At 46.4% G+C, this 22066-nt stretch overlaps 3 protein-coding genes across 5 annotated transcripts in view; 1 reads left to right on the forward strand and 2 right to left on the reverse strand.

Moving 5' to 3' along the window:
• AARSD1 (alanyl-tRNA synthetase domain containing 1) overlaps nt 1-3537 on the reverse strand; it is an 8325-nt gene extending 4788 nt beyond the window's left edge. Inside the window, exons 1-5 of the mRNA XM_040497899.1 lie at nt 3425-3537; nt 3144-3275; nt 1195-1354; nt 449-506; nt 300-309 (exon numbers count right to left, since the gene is read on the reverse strand). Coding sequence (XP_040353833.1) covers nt 300-309; nt 449-506; nt 1195-1354; nt 3144-3275; nt 3425-3463 — 399 coding nt within the window. The 5' untranslated portion in view covers nt 3464-3537. The remainder of the gene's footprint in view (nt 1-299; nt 310-448; nt 507-1194; nt 1355-3143; nt 3276-3424) is intronic.
• Nucleotides 3538-6510: 2973 nt separating this feature from the next.
• On the reverse strand, nt 6511-11578 carry PTGES3L (prostaglandin E synthase 3 like). 3 transcript variants are annotated; one of them, XM_040497665.1, is made up of 8 exons: nt 11110-11578; nt 10627-10740; nt 10454-10520; nt 10250-10348; nt 8145-8234; nt 7411-7464; nt 6880-6907; nt 6511-6704 (listed from the first exon to the last, which is right to left on the reverse strand). In XM_040497665.1, the coding sequence occupies exons 1-8, from the start codon at nt 11292-11294 to the stop codon at nt 6697-6699; spliced, it is 645 nt and encodes a 214-aa protein (XP_040353599.1). In that variant the 5' UTR covers nt 11295-11578; the 3' UTR covers nt 6511-6696. The 3 variants fall into 3 exon arrangements, with proteins under 3 accessions (XP_040353599.1, XP_040353601.1, XP_040353600.1); XM_040497667.1 differs by lacking the exon at nt 10627-10740; XM_040497666.1 differs by lacking the exon at nt 6511-6704 and having other exon boundaries at nt 6711-6907.
• An 18-nt stretch (nt 11579-11596) lies between these two features.
• On the forward strand, nt 11597-20344 carry RUNDC1 (RUN domain containing 1). Its single transcript, XM_040497664.1, has 5 exons — nt 11597-12150; nt 15448-15606; nt 16831-17029; nt 17568-17687; nt 18078-20344. The coding sequence occupies exons 1-5, from the start codon at nt 11653-11655 to the stop codon at nt 18941-18943; spliced, it is 1842 nt and encodes a 613-aa protein (XP_040353598.1). The 5' UTR covers nt 11597-11652; the 3' UTR covers nt 18944-20344.
• Nucleotides 20345-22066: the final 1722 nt, after the last annotated feature.

Consider the following 22066-nt stretch of genomic DNA (forward strand, 5'->3'; position numbering starts at 1 on the left):
AGAGAGAGAGGGAGACACAGAATCGGAAACAGGCTCCAGGCTCTGAGCCATCAGCCCAGAGCCCGACGCGGGGCTCGAACTCACGGACCGCGAGATCGTGACCTGGCTGAAGTCGGACGCTTAACCGACTGCACCACCCAGGCGCCCCAGTCATTTCCTTTTTTATGGGTGAGGAGTAGGAAGGAATGTGATCAAGATCATGCAGCCAGAATTCACCCCCTGGCTCTCTGGGCTCCAAACTCCATGTTCTTTCCTTCTCGCATCCTCATGCTTCCCCTGAGACACACAAGGTCACCCACCACCCCCACCCTAAGGGGAACAGGAGAACACAGCAGATTTTGAACCCTATCCTTTCTTTTATCCTCCTACCCCGACCCATTACTGACTGGGAGAGGAGCTGCCAGCCTGGGACCTGCAACCTATGGTTAGTCTTAGGTCCCCTGCTCACCAGGATGTGGTCTTCAACCCGAACAGATGGTCAGCAACTGCTGTGATGAGATGCTGCCCTGAGCGGAGAGAGCAAGAGACAGGGTAGAGTGAGAAGTGCAGCCAGCCACATGCTCCCTGATATCATCACAGAGATTCTCCCCATGGAAGACCTGCCGGGTACTGGCTAATAATACTCTTATCAGATATTTTACTGAAAATCCTCACGAGAACCCTGCAAAAAGCTTTATGATGCCGTTTCACAAATGACCTCTATCAGGCGTCTGGGGGAAAGACAAAGAGCTGGGACCAGGATGACTGTGCTAACAGTGGAAGGAAGTGGAGAGATGTTCAGAAGATAAACTGCCAGGACTCAGTGGTTGGCTCTCCCCAAAGAGGTGTCTGCACTGACTTTCAGGATTTGAGCAACCAGGTGGATGTTCACGAACACCTGGTCTGGGGGAGGAAATGCCTATTTAAGTCCGTTTTGAACACGTTGAATTTAAAGAGCCTAGGAGATATCCAGGTAAAGCCAAAAAGCGGGAGGTTGGTAAAACTCAAATCCAGAGGTTATTCTAATACTTTTACTTTAATTGTTCACATTGTTATAACATTTTTCACCTACTGTCTGAAACGGAGCTGATTCTGATTACGTCTGTCCTTTCCAAAACGTTAACCCCTAGAGAACCCAAAGACGTCCCAATCATTATGGCATTCCCATCCATGGCAACAGCCCCTCCTGCAGATCCCCCAGGCCGCCCCGCCTACCTGAATGCTGCTGCATGTGGTCAAACCTTCGCTCCCAGTCCACCCGGACCTGGACCTCAGTCCCTGGGGCCAGGGCTGTCTGTGTGAAATGATCAGCCTGAGCCCCGCGGCGGGTCACTCGCAACACAGAGATGTCATTGATCGTACCGTGGTCATCAGGCTGGGGAAAGAAGTAAAACTAATCAGCGGTGGGAGACAGAGCTCACCTTAACTCCTGGATACAAAGACCCTCTAGGGAATGTATGTAAGGAACACACCCAGAATCTGAGATTCCCTAAGGGACAAGAAGCACTGTCTGGTGAGGTGGTCCACTTTGTTCTGTGAGGGGATTCTATTCTCTTCACTCTGAACACCCATATATTTTGTTCTTGAGAACAAAACAGCAGACTTAAAACAGAGATTATAACTACAAAAACAAAGATTTTAGTAAAACCCAAAGAAATGTAATCGTCACTCTCACTGCCTTTAGATTCTTATCTTCCAAGAGTTTCTAAAATGGTTTGATTTTCCTTCCATCCTCCGCACTGTTACCAGAATTAGATACAAAAATATTCACTCATTTTAAGGACGCCTGGCTGGCTCAGTCAGTGGAGCATGCGACTCTTGATCTCCAGGTCATGAGTTCGAGCTCCATGTTGGGTGTAGAGATTACTTTAAAAAAAATAAAGAACAAAAACATTCATTCACTTAAAAAAATATCTAGTGCCACCTGCTTACAAGATCTGGCCATGACCCCAGAATACAATATAAACAAGACAAAGCCCCTCATGGATCTTAAGCGTCTGGAAAAAAAATACAGACACACACACACGGGTCACTGCAATATGATCTACAACACGCTATAATGTAAAAAAGTACACTGTTCTAGAGAAGGTCACAGGAAAAAGACCTAATAGTCTCAAGGAATTAGGGAAGAAACGTATACAATGAGTCTTTCTATAGTTGCCTGAGGTTACAGGTCTTCCTTCAGCAGAAAACCTCCTGTAATAATGACGCTGATATGAAATTGGAACTTTCTCGCTATCAAGTTTACTGACCATGTTCTCTCGTTTCACTTCTTTGCCTAAGTACTTCATGGTTCACCACAGCTTCTTGGATGAAGTCCACACACCTTAACACATCCTTCAAGTTCCTCTGAACTGACCCCAACTGACCTTTCCAAGGTCACCTCCAGCCTGTCATCAACACACACCATAGGCTCCAACTGTATTAGACTACTTGCCTTTAACTAGACTTGTCGGATTCCTTCAGCCTTCCCTGCCTTTGTCTGTGCTATTATCCCTGCTGGAAAAAGCCTCTCCCATAACGCCCACCTTTTTGCTGTTATTACTCTCCTTTCTCCAGTTCATGTTGGACCTTGTCCCTATCCCATCACAGCACAAATAAGCCTGTCCTCTGTTGTGCTCCCTCAAGGGGAGCATTTCCAGTCCCTGTCAAACACCCTAAGCTAATTCCTAATTCCTTTGCACTTGTTTTCTCGCTGCCTGGAATACGTGCTCCTTTCCCACAAACACCATTAGGTAACTGCAATGGTTTACCCACTCCCTTCACTTAGGTCTGTACTGAAATAACTTCCCCCCTACTTAGGAGAACATCCCATGACTGTCTTTCCCTCAACCTTTAATTTTCTTTAGAGCACTTACCAAACCAAGCCCTCTATTTTATCTATTCACCATTTTGTCTGTCTTCTCCGATAAATATTCTCTGTATGTAGAGATACTGTCTTGTTCACCCCTTATCCTCAGAACCTGGAGTAAGTACCCAGGATATGTTATGACCCAGTAAGTATGCGTTGGTAAGTATCTGTTGAATGAACAAACGAGCTGAATTGAACTAACTTCCATCTGTATTCATCACGGCTGGGGCAGAGGAGCAAGAGGGCATTTCCTGAGCAGAAAGGAATGAGGGGCTTCCTGGGAGCGGGTCGGGGTGAGGCGCGGGCCTGGTACCTGTCCCCCGCCCTCGGGGAAAAGCAGCGTGTCTTCCAGCACCACTTGGAAGCCACTCAGCACTTCCTTCTTGCCGTTGCTTCCTTCGGTCTGTAGCTCCGCGGGACGGCAGGAGACCACGGTGGTGGTGAACTGCACAGAGAGGGACACAGAATAAGGCGGACCCCAGCCCTCAAGACACCGGGACTGAGTCTCTCCCCGCAGCCCCTGCACGCGGCTCCATCTTCCCGCACCGCCCCATCCGCCCGGCAGCTGCAGGTGCCTCGCCCAGCCGGCCGCACCTCGCGGGCATAGCTGTCCCGCTGACACCGGAACGCCATCGCCGCTGTCTCCCGGGACGCGGAGAACGCGGGAACCCGCGCACACTGGACGGCCCGCGGGCGGACGGAGAGCCCTGCGGGACAATCTTCACTGAGAGCGCGTCTCCGCGCAGAAGCACGAGGACAAGGGACGGGGTGTGGCTTGGACAAATTTACCGAAAACGCGATTTGCAGACGTTCCGGGGCGCCTAGCAACTGTTTGAAGACTTTGGAAGGACCTGAAAACAAAATAAAACTGCGCTCGGCCGGGACTTGTCAAGGCACTTAGTTCAGCCTCCCGCAGTCTCGGCTGGGGAAAGACGAGGTTGGGGCGAGGGGTACTGACATGGATACAGGGCACTGCTGCCCAATAGAAATTAGTGCAAGCCATATACGCTAATGTTTCATTGAAACCAACAGATCCAGAATATTATGTCATTTAATAAGTGTAAAATTAAGTGAGATTTTTTTTCTGCACAAAATTTTCAAAAGCTGATGTGTATTTATGCTTATAGCACATCTCAGCTTGCACTAGCCACATCTCGGTACTCCATAATCACATGCACTCAATAACCACATGTGACTAGTGTTACCTAACTGGACAGTGTAGAAAAGAAAGGCTAACAGAAATTAACAAACTGTAATCAGCGCCTTAAAACGTTAAACAGATTAAATGTTAGAATTAACTTCCTGCTTTCTTAAAGCAAATAATAAAAAGCTTGAAGACGCCAGGTGTATCAGAATTTAGGATTTTTTCAGATTTTAGGCAGTAATGCAGAGCATACCCACCATGTGTTTTGTATGTGAATGTATGTATGTGTTATGAACCCCCATGTGTTCCATTTGAAATTCTGGAGCAACACCATGTCATCCAAAGCATTACTATTTATGCTGAGAAATAAATGCACTAAATAGAATAAACGAATACTATAAATAGCTTCACATCATTTTAGGTCAGGTTTTGCTGTCAAATGAGTTTTGCTGCCAATTTTTTTAAATGGGTTTTCAGATTTTTTCTCGGTTTTCAGAATTGTGGATAAGGGAGGGACATATGCTATACAAGTTCAAGTCCCAACTCTGCCACCTATTGTTACCCGTTCAATCACCTATGAAGAAAACCTAATTATAAGGTTGATATGAGGTTCAAAATTTGTATTAAGATAATATATAAAGACTTAGTAAATTGTACAGCATGATACAAGTACAACTTTGTATTATCAGACTTTTTAAAAAGCTTAAGAAGTAATGTCAATAGCAAAATGGGCAAAAGGTATGGACAGAGCACCTTAAAAGAGATACCAATCACTAATAAAAATAAACAACGAACAAAATTATAATTAAAAGTAAATTAAGTCAAGTACAATTTTTTTTATCTTTGTATCTAAAAGGTTTTGAAGAACGGACCACTCTGTTGGTGGGAGCAGGAATGGGTCCAGTTTAGCTAGGAGCAACTTGGGCAACAGCTATCAAAACGTTTAAGGGGCATGTGGGTGGCGCAGTCGGTTAAGCGTCCGACTTCAGCCAGGTCACGATCTCGCGGTACGGGAGTTCGAGCCCCGCGTCAGGCTCTGGGGTGATGGCTCAGAGCCTGGAGCCTGTTTCCGATTCTGTGTCTCCCTCTCTCTCTGTCCCTCCCCCGTTCATGCTCTGTCTCTCTCTGTCCCAAAAATAAATAAACGTTGAAAAAAAAAATTCAAAACGTTTAAATGTATCTACTACTCTTTGACCTAGCAATTCCACTTCTAGGAATTTACCCTACAGATATTCTTGCCAAACATATAAAGATCTATTTTTGAATCCTTGTTGCAGCATTGTTTGAAAACTGAAAAAGACTAACAACAACCTAAATGTCCCTCAGTGAGGAATCAGTTACATTGTGGAAAGTATATTTAGTTGAATACCATGTAGCCATGAAAAATAGTTAGATCTATATACACCAACTTGGAAACAGCCCCAATATATATTAAGTTTAAACAAGCCGGGTTTAAATGTACATAGTATGATTTCAATTGTGTACACACACTGCATTTGCTTATAGGTCTATTAAGTTAAAAAAAATTTTTTTATATTTTATTTATTTTTGAGAGAGAGAGAGAGAGAGAGAAAGACAGAGCACAAGTGGGGGAGGGGCAGAGAGAGAGGGAGACACAGAATCCAAAGCAGGCTCCAGGCTCTGAGCTGTCGGCACAGAGCCCAATGTGGGGCTCGAACCCACAAACCGTGAGATCGTGACCTGAGCGGAAGTCAGTTGCTTAACCAACTGAGCCACCCAGGTGCCCCAAGATTTAATATATTTTATCCTATATGTAAGTAACTGTATGTTTGCTTCATATGTATTGTTTTATATATCAGCTAACTATATAATACAATATGATTACATAAGCTATAAGTATTAATGCAAGTTATGTGTACAGTGTATATACATATACAGATATATCAATTTATCAGAGAAACTATTAACAGTAGTTACCTCTCTTAAGGAGTACCAATTCAACTTTAAATTTTATACCCTTCTATACTATTTTAATTTTTAAACTGTATCTATATATGATTGACATAAACTTTTGAAGTTTAATTTTTTAAACAAATCTCAGTACTTTACCATGAGTTCAAGGGCAAAGTGTGGGTACGGCATTTTGTCTGAGTCACAGTTTAAGTACACATTAGGCACTCAAAAAAATGTTTGTGGATGAATGGGGTAGATAATGGATGGAAGAGCAAACAGATATAGGCATTAACTAATGTAACAATTAGCTATTAAAGTGCAAAGAAATTTCTGGATTATGCAGGAAGCTGAGGTGGGTTTCTGGCTAGTTCTAGGGGTGGCAGAATTTACATGGTTCTAGGGGTATAGAGAAAGGCTGGTGTCTGGTCTGAGACATAAGCATTGATGTAGGCATGGGGAAGTCCCATGTAGGTTACAAGCCTACTCCCAAGATCTTTCTGTTTCCAATCTCAACAGTGAGGACCAGGATCTGCAACGCCCACCCCACCCCTTGAGAGGAACAATAAAGGTAGAAGAGGTTTGCCTCCAGGAGGAAGAGGTGCAAGAAGAAAGGAGACAGAGAATTGTTCTTACAGATTTATTATAATCTATATGCTGCTTCTTTGGCTTTTGCTCTACCACACACACATGCTCGAATACTCAAGAGAGCCGTGATGAGTGGCCCAAGCACAAAGATTATAGCCAATTGGTAGGAAGTCAGGAGCCCCACCAGTCTACTCTCCTATCCTGCCATCTGATGGAGCCATACTCAAGTGCCTAGGAAAAAAGAAATAAAACATAAAAGGACATGTAAAAAGAGTTTCTAGGAAAGTTCAGAGATCCGGGAGACCCCACAGCTAAGAGCTGGCAAAGACCCCGGCCCTAGCTTTTCAGAGCGACTGGAAGATGCCCCAGCTTCCTCCCCAGCTCTGTCGTCACAGAAGTTAATTATTTGTTGCATCAGCACTGTCAGAATCATCCTAGGGAAAGAAAAAAAGACAAAAGCGCCGTAGGATCTACAAAGAGTGAACGTTTGTGTTCACAAACTCTACTCACTCCCTCCCGCTCACCAAGTTTTCTTTTGTGATTTTCTAAATCATACCACTTCCTGGTAGGCTGACAGAAGGATTTATACTTTCAAAAATAAAATAAACCACTGGCACTCAATTAACAACACTGTGTCAACCATCACATGGTTTCAGAATTTCAATTCAGGCCACTGCTCCTTACAACTGTGAATGCAGTCAACAGGGCCAGGTCTGCTCTAGGATGGAGAAGTAGAGGGGAGATGGGAGGGAGGAGGGTCTTGCTGGGGTTTTCTACAGCCTGGAGAAGAATATTCAACCTCCTGTGTCAAATCCAAATTTGGCTGACATGCACTGAGAAAACTATGGTGTGCCAAGGACCATAACAAGAGCTTTCTAGTATCTTATTTTTTAGGGCTAAAAGGAAACCAAAGGGTTGAAAGGCAGGCTTTACTCACATCCAGGTCATCCATGCCAGGGGGAGGTCTCTTGACGCTGACCTTCTTCAAAAGCTAGTAGGAAGAAAAAAATGATTACAACAGAAAAGAAGGGCAAGGGAAGAGCAACCTGTATGTTGATGGACCACAGGAGAATGGTCCCAGCCAGACAACTGCCTTATCTGTACAGCCCCTAACACATCACTGGAATGAACTGGAGAAAAGTGAATTGATCCCCTTTTTAAAAGGATGTTGAAACACACACACAGCATCCTTCTTACTAATGCAGGTTACAGTCTGTTAGTATTTTGGCAACTTGAATAAATAGTAGCTGAAATTCTAAAACCAAACAATATATGGCAGGGCGCAATTTATTTGTTTTATGATGTAAATTTTTATACTGCTTCGTTTGAGCTTCCCATGAAGTTGTCTGGCTCAGGAAACACACACACACACACACACACACACACACACACACACACACACACACAGAAAATAGAATGACAGAATGACAGAAAAGTTGGTAAAGGCTTTGCCACACTTTTTCAGAATTCTGTGACTAATGCATGAATCCAAGTGTACAGTTTCACTAATATTCATTTCTCCCATCCCTCCTAAATAAACATCGCACAAAATATGTAAACAATATGAGCACGAATGAGACAAGCTCATCTATCTCTGTCTAGCCCTGATGACAGTCCTCCGTATGAGCAGAGACACAGAGAATGATCAAGATGGGCAGAAAATGGCATTACCTCTGCATAGTGTTCCACCTGAGCCAGCTCCACCTCTTCATCCCCCTCCCAGTCTCTCCAGTTATCAAAGTCCACAGACAACCACACCGGCTGCAAGAGGAAAGTATAGAGCATCACAAGTGCACAGAAGAACATGGCCGTGTGCACAGGGGCATGCTTAGGGGCAAAGAAGGCCATTGGGGGTACAGTCTTCCTTCCCCACAGCACTTCTTTGACTAGCCCCTTTCCAGGATGCCATCATCATCATCCGCAAAGATTTGCCAGGAATCTAAGTGTGATGCACAATGCCAGGCATTGTAGGAGATGGAAAAGCATAGAAATTTGGCCCTCCAGAAGCTGACTGAATAGAGGTATAATACCTCTAGAAAGATAAGTGTGTCATAAAATACTATAGGAATCAACCAAGCAAGACAGACAAGCTGCATCCCCTGGAGTTGGAGATAACCCTTGGAGGCCTGTGTTCTAAGTTCTTATAAACAAGAAGTTACTCACTCATTGATTTTAACAGCTATTTATTGAACACGTACTATGGGCCAGACTCTGAACTTGGCATTGCGATTCTAAAAGGTTTAACAGAGGGGCACCTGGGTGGCTCAGTTGGCTGAGCGTCCGACGTCAGCTCAGGTCATGATCTCACAGTTTGTGGGTTTGAGCCCCATGTTGGGCTTTGCAATGACAATGCAGAGCCTGCTTTGGATTCTCTGTCTTCCTCTCTCTCTGTCCCTCCCCTACTCATTCTCTCTCTTTCTCTCCCTCTCATCAAAAATAAATAAATGTTAACAAAATTAATTCAAGAAAATGTTTAATATATATAGTCCCAGCCATCATAAAGCAAGTGGGGAAGGGAAATTTAAATAAATCATTATAATAATAACAGCGTGGAAAGGGTGGTGGTGGCTTACGCAAGGGATATTACGGAAACACAGAAAGGAACTATAGGAGCCCAGGCTTCTTAGAGTAGCAGAGACTTAAAGGATGTGCAAGGGTTAGGTGGGCACAGGTAGTGATGATGGCTTTCCAGGAAGAAGGCACAGCATGAGCAAAGGTAAAGTAATGAGAAATAGCCTGGTGTGTGCAAAAGAGTTGCAAGACATTTGCTATGGCTAGAATGTAAAGTTTAGGGCAGAGACTAATGGGATATGATGCTCCAGAAGGGAGGAATAGCTTATATGTCACGCTGTGGTCCTTGGATTTCAACCCAAAGAGCAGAAGTGACAAGTTCCCAAAGAGCAGAAGTGACAAGTTCAAATGCCTGAAAGAGGGTGCTACTGAAAAGGAGTAAAGTGCGGTGCACATGCTCCATTTAAAGCTCCATTTGGGAATTTATTTATTTATGAAGTAATTCTCTACATCCAGTATGGGGCTTGAATTCACAGCCCCAAGATCAACAGTCGCATGCTCTACCAACTGGACCGGTCAGGTGCCCCTGGCATTTGGGAATTTAGGCCAGTGTGATCAGAATCTCCATTTTCTTCTTCTTTTTTTTTTTTTTTCAAAGATTTTACTTTTAAGTAATCTCTATACCCAACATGGGCCTCAAACTCACAACCCTGAGATCAAGAGACGCATGCTGGGCCGACTGAGCCAGCCAGGTACTGTTCAAATGCATGTTTTAAATTTTTTTTTCAACGTTTTTTATTTATTTTTGGGACAGAGAGAGACAGAGCATGAACGGGGGAGGGGCAGAGAGAGAGGGAGACACAGAATCGGAAACAGGCTCCAGGCTCCGAGCCATCAGCCCAGAGCCCGACGCGGGGCTCAAATTCACGGACCGCGAGATCATGACCTGGCTGAAGTCGGACGCTTAACCGACTGCGCCACCCAGGCGCCCCTCAAATGCGTGTTTTAGATAGGCCATGCTGGGAGCAGTACAAAGGATGGATTGAGGGTAGGACTGAAAATATGCAATAAACCTCACCCAGTGATGGATGAGGCCTGAATTAGAAGAGACAAAGTAACAGACTCAAGAATATTTAGGAAGTCAAGTAGGACCTTGTGAGTGACTGAATGTTGGTGGGAAAGGAGCCAAGGGTGATTCCCAGATCTATGTCCGCAGGTACACAGAGAGCAGAGGAGAAAGAGCAGGCCATTCCCCACACACCTACTTTGATATCCTCTTTGGTGAGTCGAGGCCAGGCCACCTTCTCCTTCCATTTCCTCACAAAACAAGTGATGGAACGACCGGAGCGTTTATCCTGGGAGTCCTACCAGATAGACAGCCTCATTGTTAGGATCTGAGGTGTAGAATGAATCTCCAATTTCCCAAGCAGCCTTTCCATCCAGACCTTACTGTCCTGTCCCACCCTTACCTTGGAGTTCACCTTAGCATAGAACTCAATCTCATTGTACAACTCCACTCCATCCGCATTCTTGCAGCTGAGGAGACAATGCAGCTGAGGAAATGCGGCAGGCTGAGCATGGGCGCATTAGGAGAAAGGAAAGGTTCCTGGAAACCAGGTCCTCCAGAGAGGAGGGCCATTACCTGAACACAATGCGGTGGTCTTCGATGAGCACGTGGACATCGGTGCTATCCTCAACACAAAACTCCATGAACACATATTTGGGCCTGTCATACCACAGCGTCCTGGCATGCTGCCTGAAGAGGAGTTGCCGTGGGGCTTCATAGGAGTGGCAGAGGGAAGACAGGGGGCATTGGGGAAGGGGGGGGGGGGTTAGGGACGTTTTATGCCATGGCCCTGTCAAAGTGGAGCTAAGTGAGACAGAAGGAAGTGAAAGGGGCGTGATGGGAGTGGGGAGGAGCGGGGAGGGTGAACCTGGGGAGAATCGAGAGTGCGAAAGTTGAGAGGTAGGGAGTTATGGAGAACATCCAGGTCACTTCCCTCACCACCCGAAAGTTACAGAGACCCGGAGTCTGGGGTTTCCATGGGACCTCGCAGGGCCCAGAGCGCCCAGAAAATGGTGGGACAAGGAATCTCCAGGGAAAAGGGCGACTGGAAACACTCACCTTGCCATGGCGGCTCCTGCTACCCGGTGGCGTTTGGAGTCCGAAGCAGAGACCGCTATCTTTAGATACTGGGGACGCCCCCAGCAGCTGCCTCTCCTTATATGGTCGGGGAAGGCCTTAGAGGAAGGGGGGATGTGGCCACACAGCCAAGGGATCTGCACTCCAGAGAGACTCTGGGAGAGCATAATCCCAGCAGTCCTTCACATCTCTGGGTCTCCAGAAATGTTCAGGTTAGGAATAGACCACCCACCCACGGGGACCAGGGCAAGAGCCACACTAGATAACGTGCACACCGAATAACTTGCTCCTGGCTTCATTCACTCGTTTCTCCAACGCTCAGGGCACTCAGTGTCTGATTCACGATAGGCGCTCAACAAAAAATTATCAGCCCCAGTTGAATCCCCTGGGAAGGCCCGCCCCAGGTGACGATAAACTGTCTGACGTATGTGCCCCGCCCACCCGCTCCTGCGGGTTTCCCAGACAGCGCGCCGTTGCCATGGCAGTGAGGGGGCGCGGCTGACGTGCGGCGGCGTTTCCGGGAAGATGGCGGCTGTCGAAGCGTCCGCGGAGCCGGTAACGGTGGTAGCTGCCGTTGGTCCAAAGGCGAAGGACGAAGAGGAAGAGGAAGAGGAGTCGCCGCCACCTTGCGAGGCGGTGCGCTGGGCCCCGGTGGGGGCAGTGGCGGAGGCCGGGCCTGGGACAGCTGCGTTCTCGGAAGAGGCGGCAGCCGAGGAGCCAGGCGCGGCCCCGGGCTCCCCTCCCGACTCGCCCGGCCGGACGCTGCGGCGGCTGCGGGCTGAGCGGCGGCGGCTGGACTCGGCGCTGCTTGCGCTGTCCTCGCACTTCGCGCAAGTGCAGTTCCGCCTGCGCCAGGTGGTGCGCGGTGCGCCCGCGGAGCAGCAGCGCCTCCTGCGCGAGCTCGAGGACTTCGCTTTCCGCGGTTGCCCGCACGTCCTGGGTTATGGGGGGTCCGAGGACCCCGCCAGCGACGATGGCGATGGGTTGCCAGGGGACCGGCCACGATTGCGGGGCGAGAACCAGGTGAGCATCTGGGCCAGACCCCGAGGGACAGGGGCATAGGGGGTTGGGTGGGTGGCGATGCTGACGCGGACCAAGATAGCAGCGGTGAGAAGCCGGCTGGTCTCGGTGAGTACTTCGCGCGTTGGAGACGAGGAGATAAGACAGGTGTGCGAGGTTTGCTGAAGGGCAGGAGGACCCCGAGGCCTGGGAACCTCATTGTGAGGGGTGTCCACCTAGGGTGTGGAAAGAGATGCCGGTGTGGTGACGTGCGGGACAGAAGAGTGGTGAGCAAAGAGTATTCAAAGGGCAACAGGGCAACCAACCAAAGCAGTGCCGCTCCCCCTCACCTTGCCGTGGCCTCATAAAGTACCCAACGCCCGAGCACATTTGTTGATAGAGTACCCCGACCTGGGGCTGAGAACATTGGCTAATGAAGGGTAAGTGAATTGGAATCCATGGAAATTTAGACCTCCTGCCCGTTCCCACTTTCCTGGAATCTAGAAAACGTCTTTAATCTTTAGGCTTTTGTGGGGGCAGAAGCTTTGTTGAACAGCAGGATCACTTAGAAAATGAAAAAAAACACAACTCCTGATGATAGCCTTTCCTACAGCTGGAATTTTAAACCTCCTTGCCCATCCTGCCTAATAACTAGGTATTATATAAGAAGCCCCTTTGGTAGCTGTGACAGGATCTGTTCAGTTAGCCTCCACTGAGTAATGGGAGTCTGTATGCCAATGCCATTTCCTTAACAGTCTTTGAATCTCTGAAAGTGCACAGTTGCAGATAGCTTATTGGAGGTGTTGAAGAGACTTGGCCGTCTTCTCCACATTTTCATTCTTCAAGTTACTACCTATACGTGGCTTTCTTCCCACTTAAATTGGGTTTAACCAAGGCTTATCAGTAGCAGATACTGACTTGCTTATTTTAACCTGAAATGTTTCCAGTGCAATCCTGTGTTTGCTGTTCCACCCTCCTCTCCATATACCCGCAGCTCCTGGCACAAGGAGCAGCCACCTCAAATTGCCAGACTTTTAAGGAGTAGAAAGGATTACTGTAACCAGGCCCTTGTTCAGGAGCAAGAAGCATCAGAGTTTCTGTGTGGATGTGGTGCTCTTTTGGTTGTTCATTTTCTCTTTCAGAAGCAGAGTACAACTTTAAAAAAAAAAAAAAAAAAGTGGTGCTCACCGGGCGCCTGGGTGGCTCAGTCGGTTAAGTGTCTGACTCTTGATTTCTGCTCAGGTCATGATGCCATGGTTGGTGAGATCAAGTCCCACGTCAGGCTCTGCACTGACAGCACAGAGCATGCTTGGGATTCTCTCTCTCTCTCTCTCTCTCTCTCTCTCTGCCCCTCCCCTGCACATGCTCTCTCTCAAAATAAATAAGTAAAAATTAGGAAAAAAAGCGGTGCTGAAAATACCACTTTGGTACCACCTGTTTATGCGTTAATGAATGCACAGAAGATTACATAAAATATCTAAGTGGGGGGACATGTTTGAACCAGATGATTTACTTCTTGTTCCAGATTTTTTTAAACCAGTATTTCCTCTCACTTCCTACTGGAAATCATTTCCATTATTTTCTGCCTTGAACCAGAGCTCGTTTTTCTCTATTACACTTGTTTGCCCACATTCCAACAAATAACATGCTGTAACTGCCATGGTGCCATGGCAGGAAACAGAGTTCGGCAGACATACTCGTGAAAACAGAATCAGGATTCATGGCTGGTTTTTTTTTTCTTCTTCTTCCTTGGCTTAATGAAGTTAGGATACAGTGAAAACAAAAACAGAGCTTCCCTGTACTTTCTCCTTGGGCTGGCTAGACAGCTTCCTCCAGTCAGAGCTCATTGTTTGGAATGTGTCATTCTGTACCTGTTTTAGTTCAGTAACATACAGCAAATGTGTATTGAGAGTTTATCCTGTGCCAAACACCATGCTAGGCAACAGGGGTACAAAGTCAAGGCCTTTGCCCTTAAGGAGTTCATAGACTGGGGGAGACAGAATCCTCAACAAAGATTATAATGTGACATGAGCTAGAGAAGTGTGTACACAGCATAGAGTGAGAAATGATCAGCTCTGCCCCGGGAGATCCAGGAAACCAGAAGGATAGCTAGGCCCTCACTCAGCAGGGGATGGGAACAAGGTTCTAAGAAATGCCAATACTCAGAAAGGTTTGGAGAGGAAGTGTCCTGAGAAAAGGCTTGCTGTCATGTTGAGTAAAGCAAAAGGATTGCTTTTTAAAGAGCTTGAACAAAAAGTTAATTCATTGTTTTTCATTTGTCCTGTCTCAGATCTTTTGGAGGGCTTGGTAAGTTCCATTTGAAGGTTAAATTTAATGTCCTATAGACTGCTGGTTGAAAATGCAGCCTTATACCTGCACCTGACTTGCTAGTTTTGGTTTGTTTTGTTTTTGATAATCAAGAAAGTTAAGGAAGAACTAGTATTTGAGAATACATTGGCAAGACTTCACCACCCTGAAGGATTTTTCATCATTTAAATGCAGAATCTGCCTGGTGGCCAACAATGGAGAAAGGAGTCACTGGTCAGGGAAACTTACCAGACTTTTTTTTTTTTTTTCTTTCTTTCTTTTTTAACATGGTTACCTTCCCACCCCTGTTGCTTGGCTTTTGGATTTTATTTTTCACTGCCCCAGGCACCTGCTTTAATTCTTTTGATTGTGCGAACATCTGTAATACGTTGGAGGGGCTTTGAATCTTAAGAAAACTGGTTATGAGGGGTGCTTGGCTGGTTCAGTCGATAGAGTATGCAACTCTTGATCTCAGGGTTGTGAGTTTGAGCCCCTTTGGATGTAGAGATTATTGAAAACTAAAATCTTTAAAAAATAAGAATAAAGAAAACTGATTATGAATTATAAATCTTTCCTCTACACCCTTATCTCTAGATTCTCTTGCAAAATTTGGCCGCAGAAAGTATTCAGGAGTTGATCTGTGGTAATTGGCTGTGGAGGATGGCATGTTTAATTCCTGGGGGGCTGTCTTGTCTAAGATAAATTGTCTCTATCCTAACTAGGCCTTTGTGCAGGAGGTGGGAAGGCTGTCTTAACAAAAGGCCTCATTGTATTCATATTCTGTTTCCAATGAGGGACAAATACCTTTTTAAAGAAAACACATTTAATAAATTACCCTGGATGAAATCGTTATTCTCATTTTTGAACCTATGTATGAATTCTGTATTTCCTTGGGATTATTTGGAAACACTTTGTTTCAGTAGTCATGGTTAGCTTGTGAGGATTCTTAATGTGCCCTTGTGCCCTGATTTTTCCTTTTCCTATGAAATAGACCTAAGTATTTTCTTGTCTTAGAGTGAGCAGGAGAAACGGGAACGTCTGGAAACCCAAAGGGAGAAGCAGAAAGAACTTATACTGCAGCTCAAAACCCAGCTGGATGACCTGGAAACATTTGCCTATCAAGAGGGCAGTTACGACTCCCTGCCACAGTCCGTGGTCTTGGAAAGACAGCGGGTGAGCAGACACCAGAGAGGCGCCCACCACTACCTAAGGCTACCTTGTCCCTTCCTGTGTTCACAGGACATTCTTTCCTAGCTCGTTCACCCTTGGTCTTACTGAGAATCTCTTTGCTGGCCCAAATCAAAGGGAAATGGGACAAGTCTTCATTCACACATGGAAACACAAATTCCAAAGCTTTATAATATGTTAACTGAGCTCTTTTTGGTGGTTATACTAATAGTAGTGATATATAATAATAATCGTTTTGGGGCGCCCGTGTGGCTCAGTCGGTTGAGTGTCCGACTTCGGCTCAGGTCAGGATCTCGCAGTTTGTGAGTTCGAGCCCCGCCTCGGGCTCTGTGCTCACAGCTCAGAGCCTGGACCCTGTTTCAGATTCTGTGTCTCCCTCTCTCTGCCCCTTCCCTGCTTGTGCTCTGTCTCTCTCTGTCTCTCAAAAATGAATAAACGTTAAAAAAACAATTTTTTTTTAAATAGTTTTTCATTTGATCATTAAAACAGTTCTACTTGGGCACCTCCTCCAGTGTAAATTAGCTTTTCCCCACTACCAGTTGATAAGTATTCCAGGAATCCAGACTGGTTTTAACGCCATATTTATTTAAGCAACACCTGGGTAGGCAGGTAAATCTCTGGCAGAAATACAGCTACAGCCTCCCCTACAAACATGTTTGTCTCTCACCGTGATGTGGCTGTTTCTCTGGCTTGGCTGGAGTTACATTAACTGGATTTCAAACTGTTCCAAATATTGTCACTAGGGCATTTTGGCTCTAATGCACTTTGATGTTTAGTAGAGATTTTTTTTTTCTTTTAGTTGCCTTGAGTAGGGCAAGAAGGGATGAGGAGAACTAGAAACTAAAGGAAATCCATATGTATTCTCTTGGAGGCTTTGGGGAAAGCTAACTATGAGGCTTTTTGGACTATCAACCACTTTGGATTATTCACACTGTTATTCTCCTGAAAGTTGCCTGGCCTGGTAGAGAATGTGCAGTGAGAGGAGCCATTTCTGTCTGAGAGGAACCAAGGGTCCTTGTTACTGTAGGAGAAGGAGCTCTATGCTCTCACCTTGATCAGCAGTCGCATCGTGTCCTCTCCCAGGTTTGGGAGTTCTGTCTGTCGTTGATTTCCATTTAAAGGTAGGAAGCACTCCAGCAAATAACTCCCTTTTCAAGCCCTCTCCTTGAAAATTCTAAAGGGTGTGCCCATTGTTTGTGGTCTTGATAGGTGATCATAGATGAACTAATAAAGAAACTGGACATGAATCTAAATGAGGACATCAGTTCACTGTCCACTGAGGAGCTGCGGCAGCGTGTGGATGCAGCTGTGGCTCAGATTGTCAACCCAGCCCGAGTGAAAGAACAGTTGGTTGAGCAGCTGAAGACTCAGATCCGAGACCTCGAGATGTTCATCAGCTTCATCCAAGGTCAGAGGAAGGGATGGGAAGAGCAGGGTGGACAGATGTCATAATAATTATATGTAATCCAAGTACTGGTTCCTAAAGGTGCCCGTTCTTCATTTACTGTGTAGGAGGTTTTGATCACTGTGTAGTGAGGGAGCCAGCACGGTAGAATAGAAAGAACGTGGATTTATTTTTTTTTTAAGATTTTATCTTTAAGTAATCTCTACACCCAGTGTAGGGCTCAAACTCACACCCCTAAGATCAAGAGTCACACGCTCCTCCAACTGAGCCAGCCAGATGCCCCAAGAAGATGGATTTTAGAACCAGATAGTTCAGATCCCAGTTCTGCCACTTCCTAGCCTTGGGTCCTTGGGGAGGTTCCTAACCTGTTTAGTCCCACTCTCCTCACCCCTGAAATGATGATTCACGCTTCCTTCATTCAGCAAATATTTATTGAGCCAGTCACTGTGCCACACAAATCAGACGTTGTTTGTAAAAGTCTTACATTTGGTAGGCACTAGTAAATATTCATTTTCCTCCTCTTTGTAACTCCTGCTTACAGATGAAGTGGGAAGCCCACTGCAGGCAGACAGTGCACACTGTGAGTGCAAGGCCAGTGGGAAGACAGGAAGTGGCTCCACCAGGACTGACAGCGGCAGACTGCCTCCAGGAAACAGCAAAAGTAAGTACAGCTTCCAGAGTAGGCGAATCCAGAAAGGTAGGAAGTAGATTAGCAGTTACCTAGGGCTTAAGGGGCTGGGGAGAAGTGGGAATGGGAAATGCTAACGGTACAGGGATCCTTTTGGGGATGATGGGTGCATAGCTCTGTAAATATACTAAAAATCACTGAATTATACACTTTAAGTGGGCGGATTATTTGGTGTGGGAATCACAGTAACAGCTATCATTAACCCAAAACAGTTAGGTCCAGCAACATCCTAGGTGGCTCTTGGCTTCCTGTGGGACGTGTACTGTAGCTCAGAAGCAGGACCGGATCCCAGCCCGTGACTTGTTGAATGTACCTCTGTGCCAGCATGGCCCTAACTGATGAGTCGTTGCATTTTCTGAACAGCAAAGGCAGAAGACGTGAAGAAGGTTCAGGAGACGGGGCTGCACCTCATGCGGCGTGCACTCGCAGTGCTCCAGATCTTTGCCGTTAGCCAGTTTGGTTGCGCCACGGGCCAGATCCCACAAACCCTGTGGCAGAGAAGCCAGGCTGACAGGGACTACTCCCCCTTACTGAAGAGGCTGGAGGTATCAGTAGACAGAGTGAAGCAACTCGCCCTGAGGCACCAGCCGCACGACCACGTCATCACCTCCGCCAACCTCCAGGACCTCTCTCTGGGAGGCAAGGACGAGCTGACCACTGCTGTGCGGAAGGAGCTGACAGTGGCTGTAAGGGACCTGCTGGCCCATGGACTCTACGCCTCCTCACCGGGGATGAGCCTTGTCATGGCCCCCATTGCTTGTTTGCTGCCAGCCTTCTCCTCAGCTCCCGAGGCCATGCACCCGTGGGAGCTCTTTGTAAAGTACTACCATGCTAAGAACGGCCGTGCTTATGTGGAATCCCCCGCACGGAAGCTCTCCCAGTCCTTTGCCCTGCCGGTTATGGGAGGCACTGTGGTGACCCCCAAGCAGAGCTTACTGACCGCCATCCACATGGTGTTGACGGAGCACGACCCTTTTAAGCGCAGCGCAGACTCAGAGCTCAAGGCCTTGGTGTGCATGGCACTCAATGAGCAGCGGCTCGTGTCCTGGGTGAACCTGATCTGCAAGTCGGGGTCACTCATCGAGCCCCACTACCAGCCCTGGAGCTACATGGCGCACACAGGCTTTGAGAGCGCCCTCAACCTGCTCAGTCGCCTCAGCAGCCTCAAGTTCAGCCTCCCTGTAGACCTGGCCGTGCGCCAGCTCAAGAACATCAAAGATGCCTTTTGAGGAGAGTGCCCTGGCCCCACACCAGTACCTTCCTCAGTAGGGTAGGAACAGATGGTTAGTCTTCTAGGATAGAAACAAAGAGCAAGAGGGGGGGTTTAAAGACAGTTTCCCTTGCCAAATGACTGCAAAGTCTGTTTTCCAACTTAGCATATCAGAAAGAAATGCCGGAAACCCTCCCGCTAAAAGGTTCTGCCCCGGCATGTAACGTCTGGGCACATATGTTAGAGCCTATGTAAAAGAAATCAGCTGTGGCACACAGTGAATGTACCACCGCATCGTGCCACGTCTGAGTTTTACAAAACCCAGGTCACTCTAACCATTCTCTTTATGGTGGTGAGTGACAACATGAGTGAATTGTCGGTCCTGGAAGACATTCCACTTGAGGCTCTTGCCATCCAAGCTGGGAGCCGTATTCCTTCACTTGGAGCAGGTTCAAGAGAGTCCTAAGGCCGGAATTTAAATTCCCTTTATGAATACAGACACCCGTTTTCTTCCTGACCCCAAGGTCAGGGAAGGCCTTGTAGATTCCTTAGTTGCCTCTAAAACTGGGAATGGGGATATCTGATAACAGCATTTCTAAGGGAGTTCGTTAACCACTGTTAGGCTCAGTGTGAGCCCCTTTTTGGGGGGTAAGAACTGAAATCTGTTCCCGACAAGGTGGCGGCACAATTGATGCTCTTTTGATTCTGGAGCTGGTTATTTATGAGGAATGACCACCATTGGCTGGTACCATGTCCTCTGGCAAATAACCTTTCCCGTACACAACTCCCAACAAGATGCAGACACAATCTTTTTAGAAGTAAATATGTTAGAGCTGTCCTCCTCAAGAGAATCCTTGCCCCTGAGTCAAGTGTGAATGGGAACACACTTCAGTGACCAGCAGCAGCTCCCCCCAGGATTGTGAGTCCACTTGTCCCGGAGGCTGGATGATGGAGGCAGTCTGGCCATATGTAGGTACTGCAGCGGAGGTAGGGACTACAGATCCCCGTTGACAGACAAGGGACTGAGCATTTCCTTGTAAAATGGACTCTAGAGTGATCCTATTTGGTCTTCAGTATTTTAGCCTTTTTAGTTCGTATTTATCATTCAGCTTGCATACTGCTTCAGGACTGACCAAAGATGGGCAAGGTATATTCCTTTCTGGAAAACCAAATGGGATCTCAACCCTACGGATTCAGCATTGTTTCGTGTATTAAATTGCCAGCTGCACTTTGTGTCTGCACTATTACATAGTGCATTTTAACTTAATTTTTTTCAACAACATGTTATTTAAGATGTATTATTGGTAGTTCATTAGAATTAGTCATCCTGTGTGAAGCAGGATAATTGTAAAATGTGGAAAATGATAGATCTGTGGTTGCTAATAAAATCATAGTATTTTATGTAGCTTCTCTGAAAGACCGTGGAGACTCTTGGCTTTGGTTTATAAGTCTGTGCGTTATTAGCCCATCCGATCCAGATCAGTATTTTCTTGAGCAACGTCTGGCTCTTGGCCTTTCTGCCTCTTCTTGGCCCTCTATCCTGGACCAGGTCAACTTTGGTGGTGGTTTCTTTCTCCCAAATGTTATCATCCCATCTCGCCCAGGCGTGCAGTCTGTTCCCACGGCAAATCTCACCTTGCCTGCCACTTTTGGAGCTGGCACTTTTAAGTCCATTTATCTAGATATCATCCAGGGTGGATGATAAGTGCCGTGACTATGTGGCACAGCCCTGAACCACCCCAGTATTTTTCTAATCCTCACAAAGACTAATTTGTATCAAGGTTTTGATTCTAATTTGTATCAAGCATCATGGGAAGCTGTTTTAGGCCATCCTAACTGAATCCTCACTACTTCTAAGACAAGACCATATTATCTCCATTTTATAGCCGAGTACACTGAGGTTAAACATTTTGTCCAGGTGTATGTGATGGAAGAGCTGGGATTTGTACTCAAGTTTCCCGAATCCAAATCCTATGGTCTTTATATTCTATCATGTTACCTCATTGTATCATGCTGCTTCTAGATCTTTTCTTCCTCTCTCTCCTTTATCCACCCCCTCGCTCCACCGTCACTTTGGGGAAGAGAAGGTATTTCCCACATACCTACCAGAAATTTCAGCTGCCAAGGGACTAGGCCACAGGAGATGGACAGACAGCCACCGTTCTGTCGAGTTCTTCATGAAACAAAAAGACAATATGTAGAGATGGAGACAATGCTGCCAGCATCCCAGCAGTCAGATATCTGCTAGTCACTGATCATCTGCATTATTACTTAGGACAGAACTCTGTCCTTGGCTTGGGGTGAGGCACACAGGACAAGGGAGGAGAGAAGGGAACAGTCAGCCTAGGTCTAAGCCTATGCAAGAACAGGATGAAAAAGAATCATGGATATGTATCCGTGAAAGTGCAGGCTGCACTGTTATAAAAGTATGATCTGCAAAGCATTTTTTTTTTAATTTCTTAAGTTTATTTATTTTGAGAGACAAAGCGAGCGGAGAAACACAATTCCAAGCAGGCCCTGCGCTGTCAGCACAGAGCCTGACGCAGGGCTTGAACTCCTGAACCATGAGATCTCGACCTGAGCCGAAACCAAGAGTTGGATGCTTAACTGACCAAGCTACCCAGGCACCCTTGCAAAGCATTCTTAAAGGTAGAGACAACTGCCTGGCTCAGTTGCTAGAGCATGCAATTCTTTATCTCAGGGTAATAGGTTCAAGCCCCATGTGGGCTGTAGAGGTACTTAAAATCTTAGAAAAAAAGATTTCTAAGGCGTTCTGCATTCATTCATCCTTGAATGCCTGCCAACTGCCTGGGCCAGGGTAGATACTGAGGAAAGAGAGAAATAAAACATACTCCCTGCCCTCAACAAAGACACAATCTAAGGAAATTGGGGATTTGGGTGGCTTGTTAAAAATTGCTGGGTCCCATCCTACAGATTTTTATTCCGTAGTTCTGGGGTGTGTCCTGAAAATTCACAGTTCTAAGGTTCTAAGCATCCCAGACTGATGCAGCCGCTTTAGGGACAACACTTTGAGAACCATTGATCCAAACCAAATAAGATGTTCTCTAATAAAGATGAGTATGGATTGGATTGCTGAGGGAGCACAGAAGGAAGAGATTGATTCTGCCTGGGAGAACTCTGG

This window comes from Herpailurus yagouaroundi, unplaced genomic scaffold (genome assembly GCF_014898765.1).
Source record: "Herpailurus yagouaroundi ecotype Mexico unplaced genomic scaffold, PumYag 189, whole genome shotgun sequence".
NCBI classification, from domain to species: domain Eukaryota; kingdom Metazoa; phylum Chordata; class Mammalia; order Carnivora; family Felidae; genus Herpailurus; species Herpailurus yagouaroundi.